At 55.9% G+C, this 22,483-nt stretch overlaps 1 protein-coding gene across 2 annotated transcripts in view; it reads right to left on the bottom strand.

Moving 5' to 3' along the window:
- Positions 1 to 2,285: 2,285 nt before the first annotated feature.
- The window catches only part of LOC111145672 (calcium voltage-gated channel subunit alpha1 B), a 184,449-nt gene continuing 164,251 nt past the window's right edge, over positions 2,286 to 22,483 (bottom strand). The window contains exons 38-47 of one of the 2 annotated variants that reach the window (XM_022500758.1): positions 17,574 to 17,670; positions 14,496 to 14,604; positions 8,895 to 9,002; positions 8,053 to 8,165; positions 6,918 to 7,045; positions 5,441 to 5,576; positions 5,153 to 5,269; positions 3,828 to 4,035; positions 3,330 to 3,574; positions 2,286 to 2,944 (exon numbers count right to left, since the gene is read on the bottom strand). In XM_022500758.1, coding sequence (XP_022356466.1) covers positions 2,414 to 2,944; positions 3,330 to 3,574; positions 3,828 to 4,035; positions 5,153 to 5,269; positions 5,441 to 5,576; positions 6,918 to 7,045; positions 8,053 to 8,165; positions 8,895 to 9,002; positions 14,496 to 14,604; positions 17,574 to 17,670 — 1,792 coding nt within the window. In that variant the 3' untranslated portion in view covers positions 2,286 to 2,413. The remainder of the gene's footprint in view (positions 2,945 to 3,329; positions 3,575 to 3,827; positions 4,036 to 5,152; positions 5,270 to 5,440; positions 5,577 to 6,917; positions 7,046 to 8,052; positions 8,166 to 8,894; positions 9,003 to 14,495; positions 14,605 to 17,573; positions 17,671 to 22,483) is intronic. The other variant, XM_022500759.1, reaches the window with a different exon arrangement.

Genomic DNA, 22,483 nt, shown 5'->3' with positions numbered 1-22,483 from the left:
TACAGCCACTGCTTGACTGGTCCAGATGCAGACAACTGGTTAATGCATTTCAAATTTGGCAACTCACTATGAGATCTCAGTGGAAACATATGATAGCTGAGAAGAGACAATACAGAAACAAAACCCAAAGTCAGGAAAACAAGACACAGTATCTCCTCCCCCACTCCCTGTAGTTTTCACCAATTCCAGTGTCTAGAATTCACCAAATCCAGACAAACTGGTGAGGCTGTGCAGGGCTACAACAGTGATTCTCCACCCACCATGGCCTTGGAAGCAGCTGTGGTTCTGCACAGAATGGATACATTCAAAATAACATGGGCCAGAGATGAAACATCAGTATCAAAACACACATCCTTCGGCTTTGCAACAGGAGCACAGCTATTTCATGCAGGCTGAGATACCATTCCAGTTATCATTTCCTATTGCAGTAAAATACTCTGTAATCTTAAAGTTTCAGAGTGTTGTGCCTTCCGGTAAGGAAATTCTATAAAATGGTTTGGTCACAATCGTGCTGAAACCCTAGAACAGGTGGTGGTCTGATGTGATTTAGTTCTACTGAACATGTGTCTTTTGTTGCATAGCCCTATGGGTTAGCGACACCCACTCACTGGGACACACCTCCACACAGAGAAACGCACACACACATCACAGGCCAAGTTTCTTTAAGGTGAGTCATGGGGTGACAGCCAATGGGAACACTCAAATGATCCAGCAAAGCGATCATCTGACGTTTCCAAACATGGAGGGCGCACCAAAATCTAACCATCTATGTACTCCTTTGGTCCACGAAACAAAGGGTCTCCCGGCATTTTACCCACAGCCTCCTAACTCCGGTGTTTCCCCTTTGAGAGTGGCCATGAGGTTGGATTTCTCTTTCGCTTTCTGCTTTCCCATGTCTTGTGCCACAAACAGTGCCAGGCTTCGTGTGCCTCCCACCCGAGCCACAGTCTCAAAGCTTCTTCCTGCATCACTTCCTCTGAGTTTTGGTCTCATTCATTCAGGGCGTCCCAAGTGCCGCATCTGTTCAGACACAGACCCTCCCTCCTGCCCCCACCTCTCCTTCTTCCCAGTACCTCTCCCTCTCTCTGGCCTTCTCTGAAAAGAAACTCACGACAACAGACATCATGCCCCCTTTGGCAGGCATCCCGTCCCTGAGATTCAGATGTGCAACAGACTGAAAACACCCCACACGAGGACATGCTCTACGCTGCTGTGTGGCTTCCCAGGAAGCCCTTTCACTCGTGGGAGGAAAACGGGGAAATGGTCGCTTCGTTTCCAACTACAGCCGTCCCACTGGATGTTATACGAGTGTTCTCCACTGACACCAGCCTTGCACCTGGTCGATATCTAGAACTGGGAACAGTTCCAAGGATTCACCCACGCTTCACACAGGCTTCACGTCACCGCCCCCAGGAGCCTGGCACGAGAGGGCTCGGAAGTCAGGCACTTGGTCGAGAGCAGCAGGGGCCAGGGGAGCTGGGGGACCACCCAGGCTGGACGCAAGAGCGTCTCCTCACACAAGACACACACACACACACACACACACACGCACGCACGCACACACGCACACACACACACACACACCAGAGAGCTGAGAGCTTCCTACAGGTTGGATTTTTTTAAGTAGTATTACTATTTCCTTCCCCAGTTTTCTGTTTTTCTCTTTTTTCTAAATCAAGTATATGGAATTGACAAAAGAGGGAAGAGTGTTGTGATTAAAAACCAAAATCAACAGCCAGAATTTTTTCCAGATTTGGTCCCTGTCAGGGTTGACAGCATCTGGGAGAGGACAGAGTGTGTGAGTGCATTTCTGGTGTCCATTTGTGGTTTCAGGTACAAAGAGCCACGCCAGACGTGTCTGTGTTTGTGGGCGCCGACAAGAATGCATGGAGCCACGGCCCAGGCTCCCAAGGCTGCTGCTGGGGACCGTCAACTCTGTCTTGTCTGGCCGGGCATTCAAACGCGCCAGGCTCCCCTGTACCGCAGGCTTGGATAAAGGATGGCCTCCGCGAGATCCAGACCTCCTCAGAATGGCTCCAGACACACACCCCAGATGCTGGGACCCATCACACAGGATTCAGACTGGCAGCGTCCTACTCAGCACATGCGGCCACTTCCCGTGTAGGGTCTGTGGTATGAGACCCAGGCAGGCAGCCTACCAGCGGACAGAGAGAGCCACATCCCTCTCTGAAAGGGCTTTAGGACTTGGTCCAGTGTGAAAGAGGAGGTGGGGTGGGGGGGTGGGGGGAGCAGCGGGGCCTCCCCCCAGCTGGCCCCAAAGGCAGGGCCCCTCCTCCCAGGGGCTGCTGCCCCTGCCTCGGTGCCCCTGAGTGTCCCCAGGAGCCCAGCGTGGATGATAAAACTCATCGACGGAACGCGGCCGCTGTGCAGGTGCGTGGCGTGGGCGGTACAGCTAGCACCAGTGGTCTTGGTCGGGGTGGTGGTAGCTGTGCCGGGCCCGGCCGCCCGAGCTGAGTCCCAGAGTGCAGTGGTAGCCGTTGGGCACGCGGCGGAGTGGGTGGGACTGGGAGGTCAGAGAGGACACGTAGGAAGTCCGGGAGGAGCGGCCTGAGTTGGTGGCCACAGCCTCCTCGAAGGTAAGCGTGTCCTCAGGCTGGGTGCGGGCTGTGTCCTCACTGTCCAGACGCTGCCCCAGGTAAGGGTCAGAGCCGATCCTAGAGCCGGCGGCCAGGGGCTGGCTGAGGGGGTCTCTCTGGAGCAGAGCGTTGTGTTCAGAAAGGCCACGACTAAGCCGGCCTGGGGAGAAGGTGGGGAGGCTGGTCTGTGCCCCAGCGAAGTGGACAGGCGAAGAGTTGGCCGTCTTGTAGGTGACACTGGGACGGGGGGTCAGCGGAGTCTGGGGGAGCTGCCTCCGCCCGCCACGGCCAGGGGTGCTAGCACCAGATGTCGACAACAAGGGGCTCCCGTTCATTGAACCACCACCCTACAAGAAAGCAGAACAGAGCAAAAAAAGAAAAAAATGAAAGTACCAGACCAGAGGCCAATGCAGGTGAGAACCACTGGGGGGAGGGGCAGTAAGGCATGGAGAGAGGCAGGCACCCTAGGAGGGAGACTGGTAGGGTGTGTGGTGGGGGAAATGTAGCTGGAAACAGTGGGTGACAAAGGGACAGGCACAGCTCAGGGAGAGGCGAGACCAGAGGCCAGTCCAGGGCAGTTGGGACGGGAGGCCTGGGCTGGTGGGGGAGCAGTGGGGCAAGGAACGGGGGAGTACAGACCCGGGCCAGGGAACCAGGACATGAAGGAGGATTCAGAACATGGTGGGGAAGGGGAGTCTCATAAGGAGGGGCAGCGAGGGGGTCCTGTCTTACCGGTCTCGGGGGTCCTGGCTCCTGCCCAGCTGTTGGTGATGTGGGGTGGCTGCTGAGAGAGGGTTTGGGATGCGAGGGCTCACGGCCCCCAAAGCGGTCACAGGAGTAGAAGCGTTGCTTCTCAGAGGAAGAGGAAGAAGGCTGCCTCCGCTCCTGGGACCGGCCTCGCTCCTGTCTGCGCTCCCTCCGGCAGCCTGTGGGTCCCTCTCCCGGGGGTGGGCCTGGCCCTGCAGCACTGCTGGGTGCTGGCCGGAAAAAGGGGAAGTCAGCACAGAGAGCCAGGTGGGGAGACAGACCCCCAGCCCAGACCTGGTCCCCATGACTAGCAGGAGGACCCAGGGTAAGAGCTGAAGTGGGCGGGTGGTCCTGCCTGGTCCCCCCAGACCTGCGACTCACCACCCCCTACTCAGGACTGCTTATGTGGTCGAGGTACAGAAAAGAAGAGGGTCTCAGATCCCTGCCCCAGGCCCTGGACATCTGAGGGACCCCTGCACGCACCACCATCTGTGTCTGCGGACAGGCTGGGCCCCTTCTCCAGGGACTTCTGCTTCCTGTCCCTGCGGCGATGGCAGCGGTGGTGGTGGTGGGGCACAGGCTGGCTGGCCGGGGCGCGGTCCAGGGCAGCGTTGCAGAGATGAGCCACATGAGGGCGCTGGGGCGCCAGTGTGGAGATGGACCGCTTCATGGGGCTGGCGCTGGGGGCCGGCTGCGGGGGTGGGGGGGGGTGAGGGGGGTGGGTGTGGGAGGGCTCACAGTCTGAGAGAGGAGTCTGGGGTTCCAGAACCACCAGGCCCCTCCCTCTCCCTGGAAAGCTCTTCCCCACCCAGGCCCACCCTTTCTCCCAGAGCACACGGCAAAGTTGCTGTCCATCTCTGCCAGCAGGGCGCAGAGAGCTGTTGGCCTCAGTGTCCCGGGAGGACAGGGAGGATGCCAGGAAGAGGGAGGCTGGGGCCGGGCTAGGAGAACACTGAGGGGGTGCTGCGTGTGATGACTCTGCTGGGCCAGGGCCACGGGGCTGCTGCCCTGAGCTGAAATCAGGACCCATGGAAATGGGCCCTCCACGTGGAGCAGACCCACGGCTTCCACTCAGTGTCCTCCAGCTGGCCGCCCTGCTGGCCAGGGTCAGGAAGGGGAAGAGGGCAGGAGCCACCAGCAGTGGGACACAGAGATAAGTTTAGAGGATGAAGTCATTTTGAACATGCAAAGCCAGGAACCACAAAAGGAGGTAGGGACAGGGCCAACCCCAGGCCAGCGCTGGAGATCCCAGGCCCCAGGCCATGCTCTTCTAAAGCCCCTCACCTTCCCAACAAGTGAAAGCAGAGCCCCCGACCCAGCCTCAGGCCTGCAGGCCCCTCTCTGAGTCCTTGTGAAAGGGCACGCAGCCCCCTTGCCCTAGAACGTCCCTGCATCCCCAGCAGGGGATGGAGCTGGGAGCTCCTGCACACCCAGAGAAGGAACAGGGCAGATCATCCCCAGAGCTTCGACCAGGCAAAGGGAGGACCAAGGTGTGAGGCACCTTATGCACTGGGGGGAAGGGGGGTGCACTAGAGAGGGAAAGGCTGGGTCAGGCACACTGGGCCACAGAATCCCAAAAAGAGGCTGACCACAGGTTGGTGCTGGAGACTCTTGGCAGGCCTCAGAGGACTCTGGCTGTTCCTCTTGAGTCCATCATGGAGTCCTAGGAGTCCCCAACAGGGCCGACAGCGTCCAGGCTGCCATAAGGTGGGGAGCCTTCACGTGGGACACAAGCCCTCCCCAAGCCAGGTTTCCTCATCCCCCACTCCCCCACCCTTCCATGACCCTGACCCTCCCAGGCCACCCACCTGAGTCTCTGCAGCCAGGCGGGGCATGGAGGCTGCTCGTCCCTGGCTCTCCAGACCAGGCTGGGGTTCCCCGTCAGGACCTCTCAGGGCCACGCTCTGCCTCTGGACATCGATGGCCTGGGCACAGAGCGGCCCACAGTCACGGCAGCCCCCACTCCACTCTCACCTTCTCCCCCTCCCCCGGGGCTCCCTGCCACGTTCCTGCCATCTCCCACCATCCCTGCCTCACCCCCACCCCTTTGTTGTCCTTCATCCTCAGCCTGACTCCCCAGCCCCAGGAACCCGCACCGGTTTTCCCAGCTGCACCACTGGGATCTCTGTGGAGTGGCCACGCTCCAGGGATGTCCTTGCCTCACTGGGCACCTCCTGGGTCCGCTGGGTGCCCCAGGAAACAGACTCCTTGATGCCGCTCTCTTGGGTTTGGCTGTAGGGCAGAGACGATTGTCCTGTTGGCTCAGAGGCCTGTGGGCCCCGGAATGTCCACCGAGGACCTGGCCCCAGCCTGCCAGGAAGCTACACTAGCCCTTCTGCCCGGGCTCAGGAACAGCCCAGCGGCACGAGGCCCTCCCGTGCAGGCCCCTCAAATGGCCACAGGGCAAGGGGTGTGGACCCAGCACCAGGCTCGGAGCAGACGGCCAGAGAGGGCCCCAGAGAGGAGTCCGAGGGAGGGCTGGGCTCAGCCAGCAGCTCCCTCAGCCCTAAATACGGCCTCCTGCGTGTAGCTGGAGCAGGGGCGGTCCTCAGCAAGGATGAGACCACACGTGTACGACGTGCACAACGCCCAGAACGGACATCCTGTCTATGCTTGAGCCCAGCAAGCCCTGACTGCTGAGTTACGGGCAGTTTAGGACTCAGCAAGACCTACCTCATTAACAGGGCAAGACCCACAACCAGGCTTCGAAGAAGAGCACCCAAACCTGTGCCAACGAGAGGGCGTCGGGAGCCCTAAGCCAGCCATGCCCAGTCTGCTCTCCGGACCGCACCTCAGCCCCTGCTGCATGAGGCAGAGCAGAAGCCCCTCCCTTGGCACTCAGCCAGTGGTCCGTGTGAGCCGATGGGGTGTGAGCAGCCACGGGACCCTGCTGGCCCCAGGGGGTGGCTAGAGCAGAGCAGCCCGCTGCACCACCCCTCGGCAACACACAGCACAGGACAGGTCACTGCTCTTTCACAGCACTTGGTTTGGGTGGTTCATGCCCAAGAATTATTGCGGCAAGAGTTAGAGGACAGGCGAGAGGGATGTCACCAGGTCGTGTACCAGATACAGCTGCTTCAGAAAGCGCGGCCAGAGTGGACATCTGAGGAGAAGGCATCTTAGAGGGGTTCGGAAGACTGGACACACACAAGCCGTCAACAGAATGCGGTGGGGATTGAGATGGAAACAAGTAATTTCTCAACGGGCAGGGAGGGAGCAGAGGCAGAGGCCCCTGCCCAGGAAGGCAAATGGGCACACACACTGGGAGGGGACAGTCTGAAGCCGCTGACCTTAGTACCATCAAAGGCACCTGTGTCACGTTGGGAATCAGCTCTGGGGACCACCACAGACTGCTCCAGCAGCCGGCCTGGACCAGCTTCCAGGCACCACCCACGGGGAACCATCTGGGTGGAGGTGGGCATGGGGTGGACAGTGGAGCCCGTCTCCCAAAGTGGCGATGGGACCTGAAGGCTCCGTGTCCTGAGGCCATGCCTGCAGAGAGCCCCTCTGGGAGGTGCCGACACCAGGAATCCTCCCTCCTCCCAGTACTGCGCCCCCTGGCCAAGTACGCACACGGCCCCGCCGTTGCTGAGGGAGGCAGAGCTCTTCTGCCGAAGGAAAACCCGGGCTCCTCGGAGCACCGCGGGCTGTGTCTGCTCCAGCGTAGCCTTCAGAGGGTGGAAGAGGGACACAGGGCCCATCTGCAGAAGGGACGCAGAGAAGAGGAAGAGCTCTAAGGGCAGAGACAGGTGCACCAGGAAGCTGCCGTGTCCCCGCAGCGTGAGCTGGTGCTCCTTCTGCCCTGCCCCAGCCCTTCACAGGAGGGAGGCAGAGTCTTCCCCCGAGCCTGGCCTGTGAGCGACATCAGCAAAGTCATTTCACTTCTTGGAGCTTCAGCTTCCTCACCTACAAAATCTGGGGACTGCACCCACTTAGAAATGGCAAAAATATTTCATCTCATCAACTTGGATTGACGGGCAGAGGCCGCATGAGCCCCAGATTGAGCAGAATTCTGAGGTTTCAGGCCTTGGTGGGGGGGCAGGGCACGGGTGGGCGTCTGCAACAGACACGGGAACGGGGGGCTGTGGTATGGGTGGGCATCAGATAGTTCCCATTCCAACAGGGGTGACTGTCCCTGCAAGCCCTGACCACCAGGCAAATTTCTAGACAAGAGAGTCTACATATGGTCACTGGTGCTTTGGCTATGTGGGTAAGTTGTTCTCTCTGAAGGGTGACATCAGGAAGACGGGGCCCCAAACCAGCCCAGTCAGAGTCATGGTGGAAGAAATCATGGCCTTGGACCCATCAGTTTGAATCTCTCTGCTCCCTGCCGTGTGCAGGATAAGCAAGTTCTCCTCGCACATCCCCAAACAACCTCCTCGAGTGTTCTTCAAACTTCTTTCTTCTACTACTTAAAAAAGTGGTATGTCCAGGGAACATGTTCTCAGCCCCTTGCCTACTGCTCCCGAACACTAGCTCTCCAAGTCAGGGGACCCCAGGACCAGCAAGAGACCAGCCACTGGAAAGCAGACAGGCTGCACGGAGTCTCTGACTTTGGGGGCGGAAAGGTGAAGCCACAGATGGGACCCCTCCTCCTCCTTTTCCTGCCGTGCAATCCCCAGGAGGATGTGCGTTCCCTCTGCTGTCGAAACAGCTAACGGGTGTCAGAGCCTGAGGGTTACTTCTTGGGAACCCTGAAACCCAGTACCTGGGACAGGCCTCCTGTTGCCTGGTGAATCTGATCTCTGGTGGTCTTGTTCTGTTTGTAGAAGTCGAATATCATCAGAGCTGCGTACACTTTTCCCACAGTCATCTCATCGGCTGGAGGGGAGAAAACAGAGGATGGCGTATGGCGGAGGAAGGTGGGGTGGGGTGGGACAAGGGAAGAGCCCCCACCATGAGGAACCCCGTACACGCTCAGGAAAGGGCACAGGGCTTGGCCAAAGTTGCGCGGTCCCCACATGGTGTCTTTGGACACTGGGCACATGCTCCCAGGAGCTGTATTGACTCTCCACAGGGCCCCGCATCTCCTCCCAGTGAAGTGGATGTGGGGTTTAATCTTTAAGCCCTTCTTCTCTAACAGGAGTCTCCCTGCTGTTCTCTGAATCTTTTTAAGTACACCCCCCACCAGGAATGTAGGGGACTGTGGCCAACAGAATAAAGCCCAGGTAATCCCCTCCCACAGTCCCTATGCGCCCACTCGTAAGACCATTTCCCCGCAGGTGGAATCTAAGTCTAGACTATCAATGAGGTCACCCTGGCCCAGAGGTCCCGGCACTGCCTCTGGGTAGGACACAGAAGGGGGTGAACAAGGGGAGTTTCTTTTTTTTTTTTTTTTAAGATTTTATTTATTTGACAGAGAGAAATCACAAGTAGGCAGAGGCAGGCAGAGAGAGGGGGAGGAGGAAGCAGGCTCCCCGCTGAGCAGAGAGCCTGATGCGGGGCTCCATCCCAGGACCCTGAGATCATGACCTGAGCTGAAGGCAGAGGCTTTAACCCACTGAGCCACCCAGGCGCCCCAAACAAGGGGAGTTTCTTTCCCTCACTTACGTTTATGGGGTGGCACCAGTAAATCCAGGGTCTTCTGGGGCAGATTGGCCCACACAGAGGAGATCTCCTTCCTCAACTCGGCATCACACTGGTGCTGCTTGGTGCCGGCTGGGGCGGGACAGGGTGTGGAGGGGAAGAGAGATGTCAGCAGCCGTCCCATAGCCCCCTTGGGGAGTAGGCAGGGAGAGGTGTGGTGTAGAGGGAAACGGGGCAAGGACAGTGCTAGGAGAGAGGGCAGAGCAGGAAGAAGCGTGGCCACGGCGGCCATCAGAGCGCCCCTGATGGGCTCCTGTCTGGAGACAGAGGCCTGCGTGCATGGGCCCTGGGAGGGGAGAAGGTCACGGTGGCAGTCCAGCCCTTCAAAACTATCGAGTGAACACCCACCCATGCCAGGTACTGTTCTAGGTGATGGAACAAAAGCAGCTGCCTTTGTGGCACGACGTGGCTTAATAAAGTGGCAGCAAGTTAAAAATCTAGGGTGTTGGGTACAGAAGAAGCCAAGTAGGAGGGATGAGAAATACCAGGAGGCCTGCCGTGTTGGACAGGGTGGTCAGGAAAGTTGTCGTGTGTGCAACGACCCTGAAGGCAGAAAGGGACCAGGGTGTGTCACACAATGAGCCAGGACAGCAAGGCTCACTGAGCAGGGCATGGGGGTTGGGCGTTGCAAGGAGCAGATGCTGAGATGGGAAGCAGCAGAGGGATAAAATACTGATTGATCTTTTTCTAGCATCAGGTTAGTGTGGTGTGCATACGGTGACACCCTTTTCAGTTATCCCGTTCTGTGAACTGCGATAAACCCATGAAGCCACGTATCCACCCCCACAATCGAGACGTGGGACCATGGCCAAAGCCCCTCCATGCTCCCTCTGTAACTGACCCTAGGCCTTCTCCTCCCCGTGTGTTTTTTGTCCGGTTTATGTGGCCTTCTCCAGAATGCCACACAAATAACATCACAGGGTGTCTTGGTTTTGGGGGACTTCCCCACTCAGCCCAGTGCATTTGAGACTCATCTGTGTTGGCAAACATGTCGGTAGTGTGTTTCTTTTGATAGCTGAGGACTATCTTACTGTATGGACAGACCACAATTTGCTTATCCATTCACCAGTTGTAAACACTTGAGTTGCTTGCATTTGGAGGTGATTATGAAATAAAGCTGTGAACCTCTGCATCTATGGTTTTGTAAAGATGTATGTTTTCTTTTCTTCCCACTTAGGAGTGGGATGGCTGGGCCAAACCATAAGGAACTGCCAAACAAGGGTGACAAGAATTCCATATTATGCATTCTCACCAGGACTTAATACTGCCCCTTTAAAAAGTATTTTAACCATATTAATAACCGTGTAATGTTACCTTATTGTGGCTTCATTTTGGATTTCTCTAATGACTAAAGATACTGAGTGTCTCTGTAGCTGTTTACTTGCCTTCCATATATATATCTCGGTGACATGTCTGTTCAAACCCTTTGCCCATTTTTATCAGGTTGTCTATTTTCTTATTACTGAGTTGTGGGAGACCTTTACCTATTCTGGGAACTGATCCTATATCAGATATATGTTTCAAAAATATTTTCACCATTGCTTTAGCTTGTCTTTTCATTTTCCTAAATGTAAAGCAAAAGTTTTTTACATTGATGAAGTTCAATTTATCGGTTTTTTTCTTTGATGGCTCATGCTTTTTGTCTTAAAAAATCTTTCCCAAACTCAAAATTGCCAAAATTTCTCTCCTGTGTTTCCTTCTAGAGGTTTTATAATTTCACATTTTACATTATGTCTATGATCATTTTCAAGTTAATTTTGGTAGGAGATGAAAGGTATGTGCTATGGGCTGCATTGTGCGCTACCCCCATTCACCTGTTGAAACCGGAACTCTCACTGGGACTGTATAAGGCTGAGAAGGAGGTAATTAGGTGAAATGAGGTCAGAAGGGGGGCGCCTGACCTACAGAGTTAGTGTCCTTATGGGAAGAGACACCAGAAAATTCGTTCACTCTCTGTACCCACTCAAGGAAAGACCATGTGAGCACATGGTGAGAAGGTGACCACCCTACAAACCCGGAGAACAGGCCTGGGGATGAACCCTACCTTCCCGGCACCTTGATTCAGACTTTCAGCCTCTAGACTGTGAGGAATAAATTTCTGTGTTTAAGCCACTCACTTATGGTATTTTGTTATTGGCAGCCCAAGCAGACTAAGATAGTAAAGGTCAAGATTTTTCCCTTTTGGGGGGATATAGCTGTCTAAATTATTCCAGTACCATTTGTTGAAAAACTTATCCTTTCTCCATTAATTGCCTTTACAACTTCATCAAAAGCCCATTGGCTGTGTAAGTGTGAGTCTCCTTTGTGTTCCACTGACCCATGTCTCTGCAACTGACTTGCTTTATAGGTAGTCTCTGATTCATGTGGAGTAAGTTTTCCAGCTTTGTTCTTTTTTCAAAATTGTTTCTCAAGTTCTTTTGCTTTTCTACAAACATTTTAGAATTCATTTGTACATTTCTATCTAAAAACATCTTGGGATTTTGGTTGTGTTAACATTTATTCTATTGATCGGTGTGGGAAGAGCTGACATCATGGCGACACGGAGTCTTCCATGCAGGAAGGCGAGGCAGTGCTTGATTCAGTTAGGTCTTCCTTGATTCTTTCAACCAGTGCTTTGAAACTGGCAGCATACGAATCTCACATATAAATGTTGTAGAGTTATCCAGCAACACAGATGTATTTCATGGTTTTGGTGCGATTTTAATGGAACTTTTCCCCATTTCAACTGTTAATTGCTAATACGTAGAAATACATTTGCTTCTTGCACATTGACCTTGTATCCTGTAGCCTTGCTATACTTGTGTGTTGTTTTAGTAACTTCTTTTAATGGCTTAAAACAATAGAAATTTGTTATCTCAGTTCTGGAGGCCAGAAGCTCAAAATCAAGGCGTCAGCATGACGGTGCCTCCTCCATATGCTCTAGTGAAGAATTCTTCCTTGCCTGTTCCCAGATGTTGGTGGCTCCCAGCCATCGTTGGCATTCCTTGTTTTATAGATACCTCCATTTTACTCAGCTTTTCTTAGAGCCTTTCAGATTTTCTCCATAGATAATCATGCCAGTTGTAAATATGGACGGCTTTATTTCTTCCTTTCCAACTGGTATGCTTCCTATTTCTTTTTCTTAACTTATTACAATGGCTAGGTCCTAAAGAAAGATGTTGAACAGGAATGATGACAGTAGCCATCCTTCGTTTTTGATCTTAGGGGGAAAGTCTTTCTTTGTTAAGCGTGTCATTCGCTGAAGGTTTTTCACAGATATCCTTGGTCAGATTGAAGGGGCTTCCTTCGTTACTACGCTATGCAGAATTTTTAAAATCATGAGTAGATACTTAATTTTTGTGAAATGCTTTTTCTGCATCTACTGAGATGATCATATAGTTCCACTTCTTTGATATAGTAAATTATATTAATTGACTTTTAAACTTGAACTCAACTTGCATTCTTGGGATAAACCCTACTTTTGTCATCAAGTAAATAGAAATATATATATCCAGATTCAGTCTGAGAAAACTGTGTTGAATATTTTTGTGCCTACAGTCATGTGGGATAGTGATCTATAATTTTCTTTTCTTATAATGTCTTTGTCTCTTCTTGGTGTCAGAGTAATGTTAGCATCATACAGTAAGTTGAAAAATATGCTCTTTTTTTCTATTTTCTGGAAGAGTTTATATAGAACAGGTATTATTTCCTCCTTAAATGTTTGGCCGACTTCACCTATGGAGCTAACGGGGCCATGGATTTTCTTATTGGAATTCTTTTAACTATAATTTAATTTCTTTACTAAACATAGTGCTACTCAGATTATCTCTTCCTTTTTTTAACCCACTCAGGTTATCCATGCCTGAATGAGCTTGGTAGTTGGTGTCAAAGAATTTTCCCATTTCATTTAAGTTACTGACAGAGAGTTGTTCATAAAATTTCCTTGTTATCCATTTAATGGTGGCAGGACCTGTAGTGGTGTTCTTTCATTCCTTATATTGGTTATTTTTGTCTCCCTTTTTTCTTGATTAGTCTAGCCAGAGGTTTATTAATTTTATTGGTTTGGTTTCCAACATGATCATCCTTGCTGGTATGTTGAAGGCAGACAAGAGCAGAGGCAGACTGCTGGAAGCTACGGCAACAATCTAGCCAAGACCCAAGAGACAGTGGCTTGAACAGGAGCTGGCAGTGGGAGAGGGCAGAGAAGTGATCATACTCTGTAGATATTGAAGGTAGAGTCAGGAGATATGACAAGGGATCAGATATAGGTCAAAACTGGGGCAAGGATGGAAAAAAAAAAAAAAAGGAGGTAAGAATGACTCCAAAGGCTTTGGCTTGAGTGACCAACTGGAAGAAGAGAGTTTCCACTGATGGAGATGGGAACGACCACGGGGAACACGTGGTGATCAAGTCCGGGCAAGTGAACTTTGGAATGCTTCCTGGGTTTCCAAGTGGAGACAGTAAATAACTTTTCTCACGTAGCTCCTCACATGAGAATGCAGGTCTGGGGTTCAGGAAGAGGCCTGGACTTAAAACACGAAGTAGGAATTCCCAGTATTTAGAGCCATGAGAATAGGTGGAAGCACCAAGGGGGCAGAGAGTCTGAGGGGCGCAGTGACATCCGGAGAGTGGGAGACATGAGAAAACACAACAAGAAACATCAAAGGGATTCAAAAAGGAAGGGACAGCCGAGGAAAGGCTGAGCTGCGGACAGGGAAGATAAGGTCACTGAGCAGCTCAGCGAGCGCGGCTCCCGCAGCACGGCCGTGCAGACCCGCCTGCGGGGTGAACGGGAGAGACCAGACAGACCCTGCAGACCAGTCTCTCGAGAAGCCGGTTGCGAGGAAGAATAAACATAGGGAAGCTGATGGAGGGAGCAGAAAACCTTTTAAAGATGGGAGAGATCATAGCGCGTCTGTATGTTGATACAAAGACTCCAATAGGGAGGAAACAAGTAACAGGACAAGAAGCACGGTGCAGAATTTCTGGCGTGACATCTTTGGGTAGATGATGAGAATGGGACCTAGAGTGCAAGGGGTGGTGGGGTACGGGACTGGCCTTGACTCATCCGCTATAAACAAAATGGCTGAGCTCAAGGTCAAGAATGCAGCCTGGAGGGCGGTGTGGGGGCAGGGACAGGGCGGATTCCCTCTGGTGGCTCTAATCTCCTCTGAAAGTACAGCAGGCGTCACAGGAGGCTGCTGTGGACAGGGGAGGACACACTGGAGCTCAGGAGAGGACCTGCCAGGGACTGGGCTCACTTCGGGGAGTGGACCGCAGGCACACAGACTCTCCGCCCTGGAAGGGTGCTGCCTCCACATGCTCTAGCTCTGGGTAACCTGGACAGGCCGATTACCCTCACCGCACCTCAGCTCCCTCCCATGAAAATGGGATCATTCACAATGCCCCAGGGCGGTTGTCAGATGACAAGGTTGGTGCCCGACAGAGGCGCCATGGGCACCTGTCCTCCGTCCCCTCCAGACAGGCCTCCTCACCCCTCCTCCCTGCACACCCCCCTGGGGGTGGCTCTGGAGTGAGACTGCCAGGCCCCAGCTCGGTGCCCTCCCCAGATGCTGCCTTGCTCACCTGGAGCCAGCTTGATCTCCAGTGCGGTCCGGATGAGGGCCATCAGCGTGGACGTGAAGTGGACAGTCATGTCCTCGTTGGAGATGGGCATGTTCATGCGAACCAGGCGCTAGGGACAAGGGGAGCAGGTCAGGGCCAGGCTTACCAGGGTCCCTCCACTATGGGACTACAAGGTGCTAGAGACCCCTAGAAGCTGGGCTTCTCCTGCGGGTAGCTTCTGCAGGTGCCCAGGCCCAAGCAAAGTTGGGTGGCTGGGAGTTTTGCCAGCATTCGCACTCACCCTTGGACCCCCACCCTCACCAGAGCTGAGGCTTCACCTAGCCGCAGACAAACGGACATCCAGGTAAAGACTGTCGCATCGCACCAAGCCAGAAGGCTGGGTTCCTCTGAAAGAACAGGCACATGCTCAGCTGGAAGGACCCCTGCCCAAGGCTGGAGTAAGGGGCATGTGGCCTGGGCTCAAGAGGGAGGGGTCTGGGCTGCAGAACTGAGGCTGGGGTGCCCTGGGATGGCCCACAGATGGGAGGGAAGACCCCCGTCCTCACTGCTCTGCCCAGTGTCATCCGTTCCACCAGCAGCCCGGAGTCCTGGACAAAGGGCAGGTTAGCCATGAGCACAGCCCTGAGCTCCAGCTCCCAGTGAGGCCTCCCTCCACCCAGGTAGGCTTCATCTCTCACCACCCAGCCAGGGGACCTGGAAGAGGCAGCCAGCACCGTCCAGTCAGAAGGACCCAGAGCCGATGGGACTGCACAGAGCCAACGTGAAGGCTCGTCGGGAGAGGCTCAAGACGACTGCACAGGAGTAAAAGTACTCCAGACCAGACGGGGGGCAGCGTCCTGCTGCTGCGCTCCCTGTTTCCCCATCAGGTGAACCGCCCCTCTCCTCTCCTCATTTTTCAAGGACAGAACCGTGGGAGACAGACGTGTGTCCATCCCACAGACCTCCAGGAATAGCCAACAGCTACCCGGAGCCAAAGGCTCTGAGAACTTATGTGATGCCTAGGAAGAAAACTGTCCCTAGTGTGTCTGGAATGGCCTCAGCATGGCAGATCACCTAGCTGGCCAGCTGGAGCCCTAGGGGGACTGTGACCCACCTGTCTCCTCCCAGCAGTCTCTTGTCCTCTGCCACAAGACAAGAGCTAGAGACGGGGGCGCAGGGTCCCTCCCTGGGCTCTGCCTGTCCTCTGCCAAGCCCGTACCCTATGACACAACAGCCCCTTTTGGGAGGGCCCTCAGCCCTGCCCCTAGTGTCTCGGCCCTAAATCCAATCCTCAATCTAATAGAGGTTGGGTGGTTGGAGACATGAGCCCAGACTCTGCCCCACTGAATGCTGGCAAAGACCCACCTGGCACACCCACTTGTGGTCCCAGGACCACACACATAACCTGTGTGACGCACACCAGGAAAACGGGCTTTCCAGAGCACGGTGTCCCTGTAGACCGGCACCGATGACAGAAGGAGAGGCAGAGGGATTCCTCTCCAGGGGGTCAGGGAGTTGGGCACCAGCATGGAGGAGCGAGCAGGTGATCACCAAGAGAAGAGAGCTCTGTCCAAGGCACCTTCACCAGAGGCTCTCCTCTGCCTGACCAGGCCCTAGAAGGGCCAGGATCTCAGGAAGCGGCAGCAGGACAAGGCCAGGGCAAACAGACAGGCACCTCTGCCCTAAGCTGAGACCCTCCTGGTCACAGCACTCTGCCCGTCTCCTGCACCCTCCCCAGCTCTCTACGCCCCTCCATTCCCACCCAGCCTGCGGCCGCCCCTAGTCTCTTCGTGAACAGCACCTTGGAACCGGCCAGCACAGCTGGGGAGGGGCCCAAAAGGCTAGCCCATCGGGGCCCTGCATGCCCAGCCCAACCCCAGGTACCAGTTTGGACAGAACTCTCCTTCTTGGGAACAAAGCTATGGCCACGCATGCAGGCCTCCAGGCAGGCACAACGTGCAGGCCAGGCAGGGGAGGGCTGAGGAAGAGAGCAGAGGCGTCCGCCGACGGCTTGAAGGGCAACTGCTTAGCTTCCAAAGGCTGTCTGAGCCAGGGGACAGAGACAGGCCCAGGTTTGGAGCATAGACAGTGTGGACAGAACCAGAGAGGTGAGAGCTCTGCTGGGAGGCTTGCTCAGAGAGAGGGCGGGGGCAGGGAGCCTCCAGACACACGCTGGCTGAGCCGCAGGACTCAGGCTGGCTCTGTTTCCTGGGAGCAGCAGGAGCTGCAGGAGGGCTCTCAGTGCTGGGCGGCAGGTGGGGGGTTTGCTGGACGGATGGAAGGTGCCTATACACCAAAGAGGGGTGGCTGAGGACACATGGGCAGATGGGAGCAGGCTGTGGGCTGGGCCATGTGACCCGCTCACTTCCTTAAGAGGGATGCCAGGAGGTGTCCCTCAGTTTACCCCTCATTGCAGCTCAGCCTCCTGGGCATTGGAGGGAGGGGGCTTGGGACCACCTGAGCCCCTGAGGCTCTCTTACCCTGTAGCAGCCCTCTGAAGCCCCAGGAATGACAGCAGGACGCCTCTCCTTGGCACCCTTTTCCTTCTTAAAGCCACAGTGCCTCCTTCCCACTGTGGGGATGCTTCCTCCCCAGGCTGACGGCAGCCCAGACCCCGGGAAGTTCTGCACGTGTGGAGCTGGGCGTGGGCTCCTCCTAAGTGCCAGAGGCCCTGCAGAGCCCTACCACCCCAGGGTCAGACCCGAAGCGCCTTCATCAGGCGCTTATGGGACAGAGAAGCTGAGTGCCATCCTGGGCCCAGAACAAAAGCAGCTTCTGTCAAGAAGGTGGTCTGTCCCGTCATTTCCGGGAAAGAGAAGGAAAGGGAAGAAAGGCAGGGGGAGGGCTCCGCCTCTGTCTTCCTGAGCCTCTCAGGGCCTCTCAGGGTGGGCAGACCCACGGGAACAAGGGGCGGCTGCAGAGACACCATCGTGGTATCCGTGTCCCTCTGTCTGGGAAGGTAGAGGACGTGGTTGGAGCAGAGAAAAGGAAGAAACAGTGAGACAGCAGAGCGGCAGACAGACAGACGGATAAGCCCCCAGAGGAGACCGGAGGCCATCCCCAGCACAGCCAGCCTCGGGGTGCAGGGTTGGGGTCTACCTTGTATGCAACTCGAGCAGGGCATTTCTTCCCCAGCCCCAGGGGTGGGGACATGTGTTTCAGCATCTCAAACATGTCATTGTAACTGATGCGCCCACTGGAGACCCGGCCCAGAGAGGCAGAGGCAGGGTGGGGTCCACAGGAAGGGGTGCAGCAGGAGGGGAGGGGGGAGGAAGCAGACAAGAAAACAGATCCAGTTAACCAGCGTCAGATTACATGCCAAAAGTCAAAATACGCAAAATGAGGGACTTTTCTGCTTGACTTGATCCCCTCCTTGCCCCTCCCAGCCTCACCTCCACACTCCAGCCCCACGCAGGGCAGCGGGCAGGGGTGACATCTGAGCTAATGAACATGGAGGGATGAGGAAGGGCTGCATCGGGGCGGCTTTGGGTTATCAACTTCGGATTTTACACTTTTAGAAACCACAGATAATGCCAAATTGGAAAAGAGCTGTTTCACCGTGCCGGGAGAGCTGGTGCCTGACCCAGGAGGCCAGCCCGAGAACCACGGCAGAAACGTCAGCGTTCCTTAATGCTCAATTTGCTTCCAAGTTAGCCTGGAGGCTAAAAAGTGGAGAAGAATCTAAAACAGGCCAGAAAACTAGAGCGGGAGCCATGTTGTTCTGCAAGGAGCCCGCAGGCTCTCGAGACAAACTGGACGGGTGAGTCCTGCTCCAAGCCCAGAGACGCCCGAGGCTGCCCAGGGCAGGGCCGCTGCTGGGAGTCAGGGCTGGGCAGGAAATGGGAGACTGCGGGGACAGGTGAGGGGGCGCGGTGGGCAGCTGGGGTCGGACGTGGCTTGGAGCCACTCTTGCCCCCTCCTGACAGCACGCCAGGAGCAGGGCTGGGGCCAACGGACGGGACCCGGCTCCAGATCCAGGGAGGTGTCTGGGGCTGCTGACTGTGTCTTCCAGAGGTAGACAGGCCGCCAGGCCTACAGCCTCGACTCCACCCCCAGGGACACCTGCCTATGGGACCTGCTTGGGGTCCCAGAGACATGGTCAGGTGCAGGCCTCCCAGGACAGAAAAGGGACAGCTTTTTCCTGGCAGGAACAACTGCCCCAGGGCCTGGCCCTCCTCCCAGGGTGCCCAGCCTTGGCTGAGTGGATCGATCCAGAGGTGAAGCAGGAGAGCCCATCCTTGGGCCTCCAGTGCCTCCGCCCTCGCCTCCCTCGGGGACCAGAAACCCCCGGGCTGTTGGGCTCTTCGGACTGGGAAGGGCAGCTGCTCCTGGTCTGCTTGTGCCCATGCTCTCCTCCTCTGGGGCCCTTGGCCTCCAGCCTGTCTGACCATCAGCCCACCCTTGAGAGCCTGGAGGCAACGCCAGGTGAGACAGCTGCTTCCTTGGGCACAGGCAGGGCCTGGCCCCCAGCTCCCACCCAGCAGCCGACCCCTGCCCTCAAGGCCCAGCCAGAAAGCTCCGTGTGCACTGCCTCAGAAGGCTACCTCTCCCCGGCCAGCTGGAGGGGTCAGGAGATCAGATGGGGGACCGAAGCGTCCAGGAGGTTGGAGTGCGGGCAGGGCAGGGCAGGAGGAAAGAGAGGTGAGGTGTCGTCATTCCCAAACCAGGCAGGGAGTGTGTGCTGTGTCTGCATTTCGGGCAGGGGAGAGTATGTGGGATGGAGGCTCTGAAGTCGCAAACCTTGTAGGCCAACCTACGAGGGCAGCTCTTCCCTAAGCCAACGGGTGGCGTAATACAACGCAACAAACTGTACATATCCTTATAATGAATCCGGCAACTGGAAAGGAAATGTCACAGGTTACGGCAACCAAGGCAGCTGAGCCCGTCCCGCCCACCCACCCAGCCTGCGGCAGGAAGAGGAGCCCCGCGGCTGGACAGGCAGCTCCCTGCAGGGAACCCTGGGGCTCCGACAGCCCCAGGAAGCGTGGCAGCCCCAAGACAATGTCTGAGCCGGAGGCAGGCGGGAGACACACCACACAGAACATGGCTGGCCCGGCCCCCAGCCCCCACCGTGCACACACTGGAACCACTGGTCCATCTCTCCCTGGGCCCTGCTCCCCGACCCTCTCCGGCAGCTCCTACTCGTGCTCCCCGAGTGCCTGAGACCCCATGCCTGGCTCTCCTGACGGTCCCCACCTCCTAAATCTCCTGGAATTTGCTGGTCCAGCTAAGAACCCCCTTGTCCCAGGGTTGGCACCCCAGCCAACATATGTTTCTCTTTCCTGTCCAATCAGATCCAAACTTCTGGAAAAAAGGGAAGAAAGAGGAAGCCCCATTCTGCCTCACCCAAGTTGCTTGCTAACCTCACTGGACCCTTCCATCACAAAGGGTCTGGAAGCATGGTGAAGCCCCCAGCCCCAGTAATCACCCAACCCAATGCCCAGCCTGTTCTTTGGCTCATCTTCTCTCTTCCACCATCAAACCCCTCAGAGGGTACCAGATGGAAAGTGGGGGAACAAGACCATCGTCCCGACTCAAACACTGTCCTCGCTGTCTATTAAGTCAAAGCTACTGTCTGTCCTGAAGTTCGAGACCTTCTCCGCCTGTCCCAGCCACCCTTCCAGCTCCTTTGCGATGTGTTCTCTTCTCCATCAGACAAAATCAGACCCCCTTCCCTTCAACCCTACCCCACCCGCTTCTCCGGAGCTCCATCCACCCTGCCCCTTCCAGTCTGGCTCAAATGCCACCTCCTCTGACTCACCAGGCAGATGGGGTCTCTCCCTCCCCAAACAGCCGGGCTCCCACTACAGCTCCCCTGATCTCCCCCCAGTGCTGCTGCACCCAGCATCCTGAGAGCACCGAGCCTGCTTCGCCTACACACCCCCGGCCCCCAGCACACGGCGGATGCTCCGGAATGGTGACGGGCAGATGGATGAGCACAAAGACGAGCAGACAGACCGCACACAGGTAGGACGTGATTCTCCTTTCAAGGGTCCACACCACCACAAAGTGAAGCAACACAAAGATGGGGAAGGGCAGCACCAGAAAGCAACAACCCCGTGCCTTCTTCATCTCCCCACAGCATGCATGCCCACGCATACCTGCGTCCACACGCGTGTACACACACAAGCACGCATGCCGTGTACACTCACACACACACAGGCGTTCATGCACACGTGCACACGAGCACACACAGGAGCACACAAACATCACTGCACTCAAATGTCTGCAGTCACATGTGTGCGTACCGGTACATGTACACACAACCACGTGCGCACGTGCACACGTATATGTCTGCTGTACGCGTGCACATGTGCGTGCCACTTGTGTACAGACCTATACACGTACCCACACAAAAACACCCCTGCACATATGCACTGTGCACACACTCCCAGAGCCACACAGGTACAAACACACACACACACGCATATGAAAGCGTGGAAATTTCACAAAGTTCTGCTGTTTTTTAAGTCTCTCCAAGAACCAGGAGACCGCAGAGTGGCCACCTGGGACATAACGTCTACCACGCAGGCTAGGAAGGGCTCAAAGCACTCTCCTTGCTCCTGTGCCCAGGACTCGGTCTGCTTAGTGGCCTCTGCTGGGCCTTCCCCTGTCCCCCTGCCATCTGGAGGCAAGCTCTGTTTTCAGCCCCAGGCACATGTGGGAGCAGCAAGTCTGAGCGTCAGCTGTTGGTCACGTCCGTGTGACTTCGGACACGGGCTTGTGTGCTGATTCACAGAGGCCACCTCTGGTGCGAGGCTTCTATCTGCTGTCTACTCTTCCACAGACTTTCTTGACCACACTCCCAATGGCCTCTGCCTTCCAAAGGCCCCGTTTTCAGAACTCTGGATTTCAGGAAGTCTGAGCCATCACAAAACCACAGTCCAGCCCTGGTCCATTTCCTGTCTGTCCTAATTCTGCTCCACCTGCAGCTGGACTAGGGGAAGTCCTGGGTCTGCAGTTCATAAAGATTTGGGAGAAGTCCTCCCCTCTCACAGGCCTGCACCGACCTGCGTCTGTCCTGCCCACGTGGACATATGTCCAAGTCACAACCCACAGTATCTCCGTTTCCCTGGAACACAACCTCCAGAAACACTGTGCCCGCAAACAGCAGCATCACTCAACACCATGGTCCAGATGCCCCTCCTGGGAAGAGCCTCACTTGGAGTCTCCCCTGCCCGCTGACCTGACCAGAGAACCCCCACCTGCCCTCAGCACGAGACTGGGCATGGCAGGCCCAGCCTGGTGGCACATCAGCACAGTGGTAAGACTCCCCAAGGCCATGGAAACAGTCACCTACGCCATGAAATGTTAAGTAACAGCTACGCTCACTCGGCAATGTGTGAAAATGGCAAAAGATTCACAATGGAGAACACCCAGAAACACTACGGGCACAGCGATGCCCGAGGGTTGCGGGTGCTGCCCGTGGTCTCAGGGCACGCCGGCCCGGGAAGGGTCTCCCGCAGCATCCTCTGGACCTTCCTGGGATGCGGTAGGGGCTCCAGGAAGGCTGCAGGAAAGGAGGCTGAGGGAGCCCTGCCAAGCCCCCAGGCCTTCCGGGCTCCGGGGTCAGAGCACCTGATGCCCTCGCTGAGTTTCCGTTGAGGGAAACACAGGTAGGAGCTCGGGCCATCTGTGGGCCGTAGGGTCCTCACCACGACGACACTGACCATCTCCCCCAGGCCTCTACCACACAGGGGGTGACCACAGCCAGAGCTGCGTGAGGGGGCATAGGCAGGCCGGGGAGCCATGGAGAGAGGACATGGGAGTGGCCACACCCCGTCTTCCCAGGCTTCCCCTTGCCTCCAAGCGTGGGAGGGATGGACGCCCGCTCGTTCACATTTGCGTCTGCTGGGCGCTCACCATGACCGAGACGGGGAGCAGGCCCGTGCCTTCCCCAGCAGCCAGGGCTCTTGGCCCCTCCACGTCCTGGCGGCCTTGCAGAGAGCGCGCCCTGAATAACTACTCAAGAACCCGCTTGAGAGCATGAATGAGTGCATAAGCCAGTG

This window comes from Enhydra lutris, unplaced genomic scaffold, assembly GCF_002288905.1.
Source record: "Enhydra lutris kenyoni isolate GAN:26980312 unplaced genomic scaffold, ASM228890v2 scaffoldscaffold13, whole genome shotgun sequence".
Taxonomy (NCBI): domain Eukaryota; kingdom Metazoa; phylum Chordata; class Mammalia; order Carnivora; family Mustelidae; genus Enhydra; species Enhydra lutris.
The sequence above is the reverse complement of the archived record's forward strand: the minus strand, read 5'-3'. Positions and strand labels throughout refer to the sequence as shown.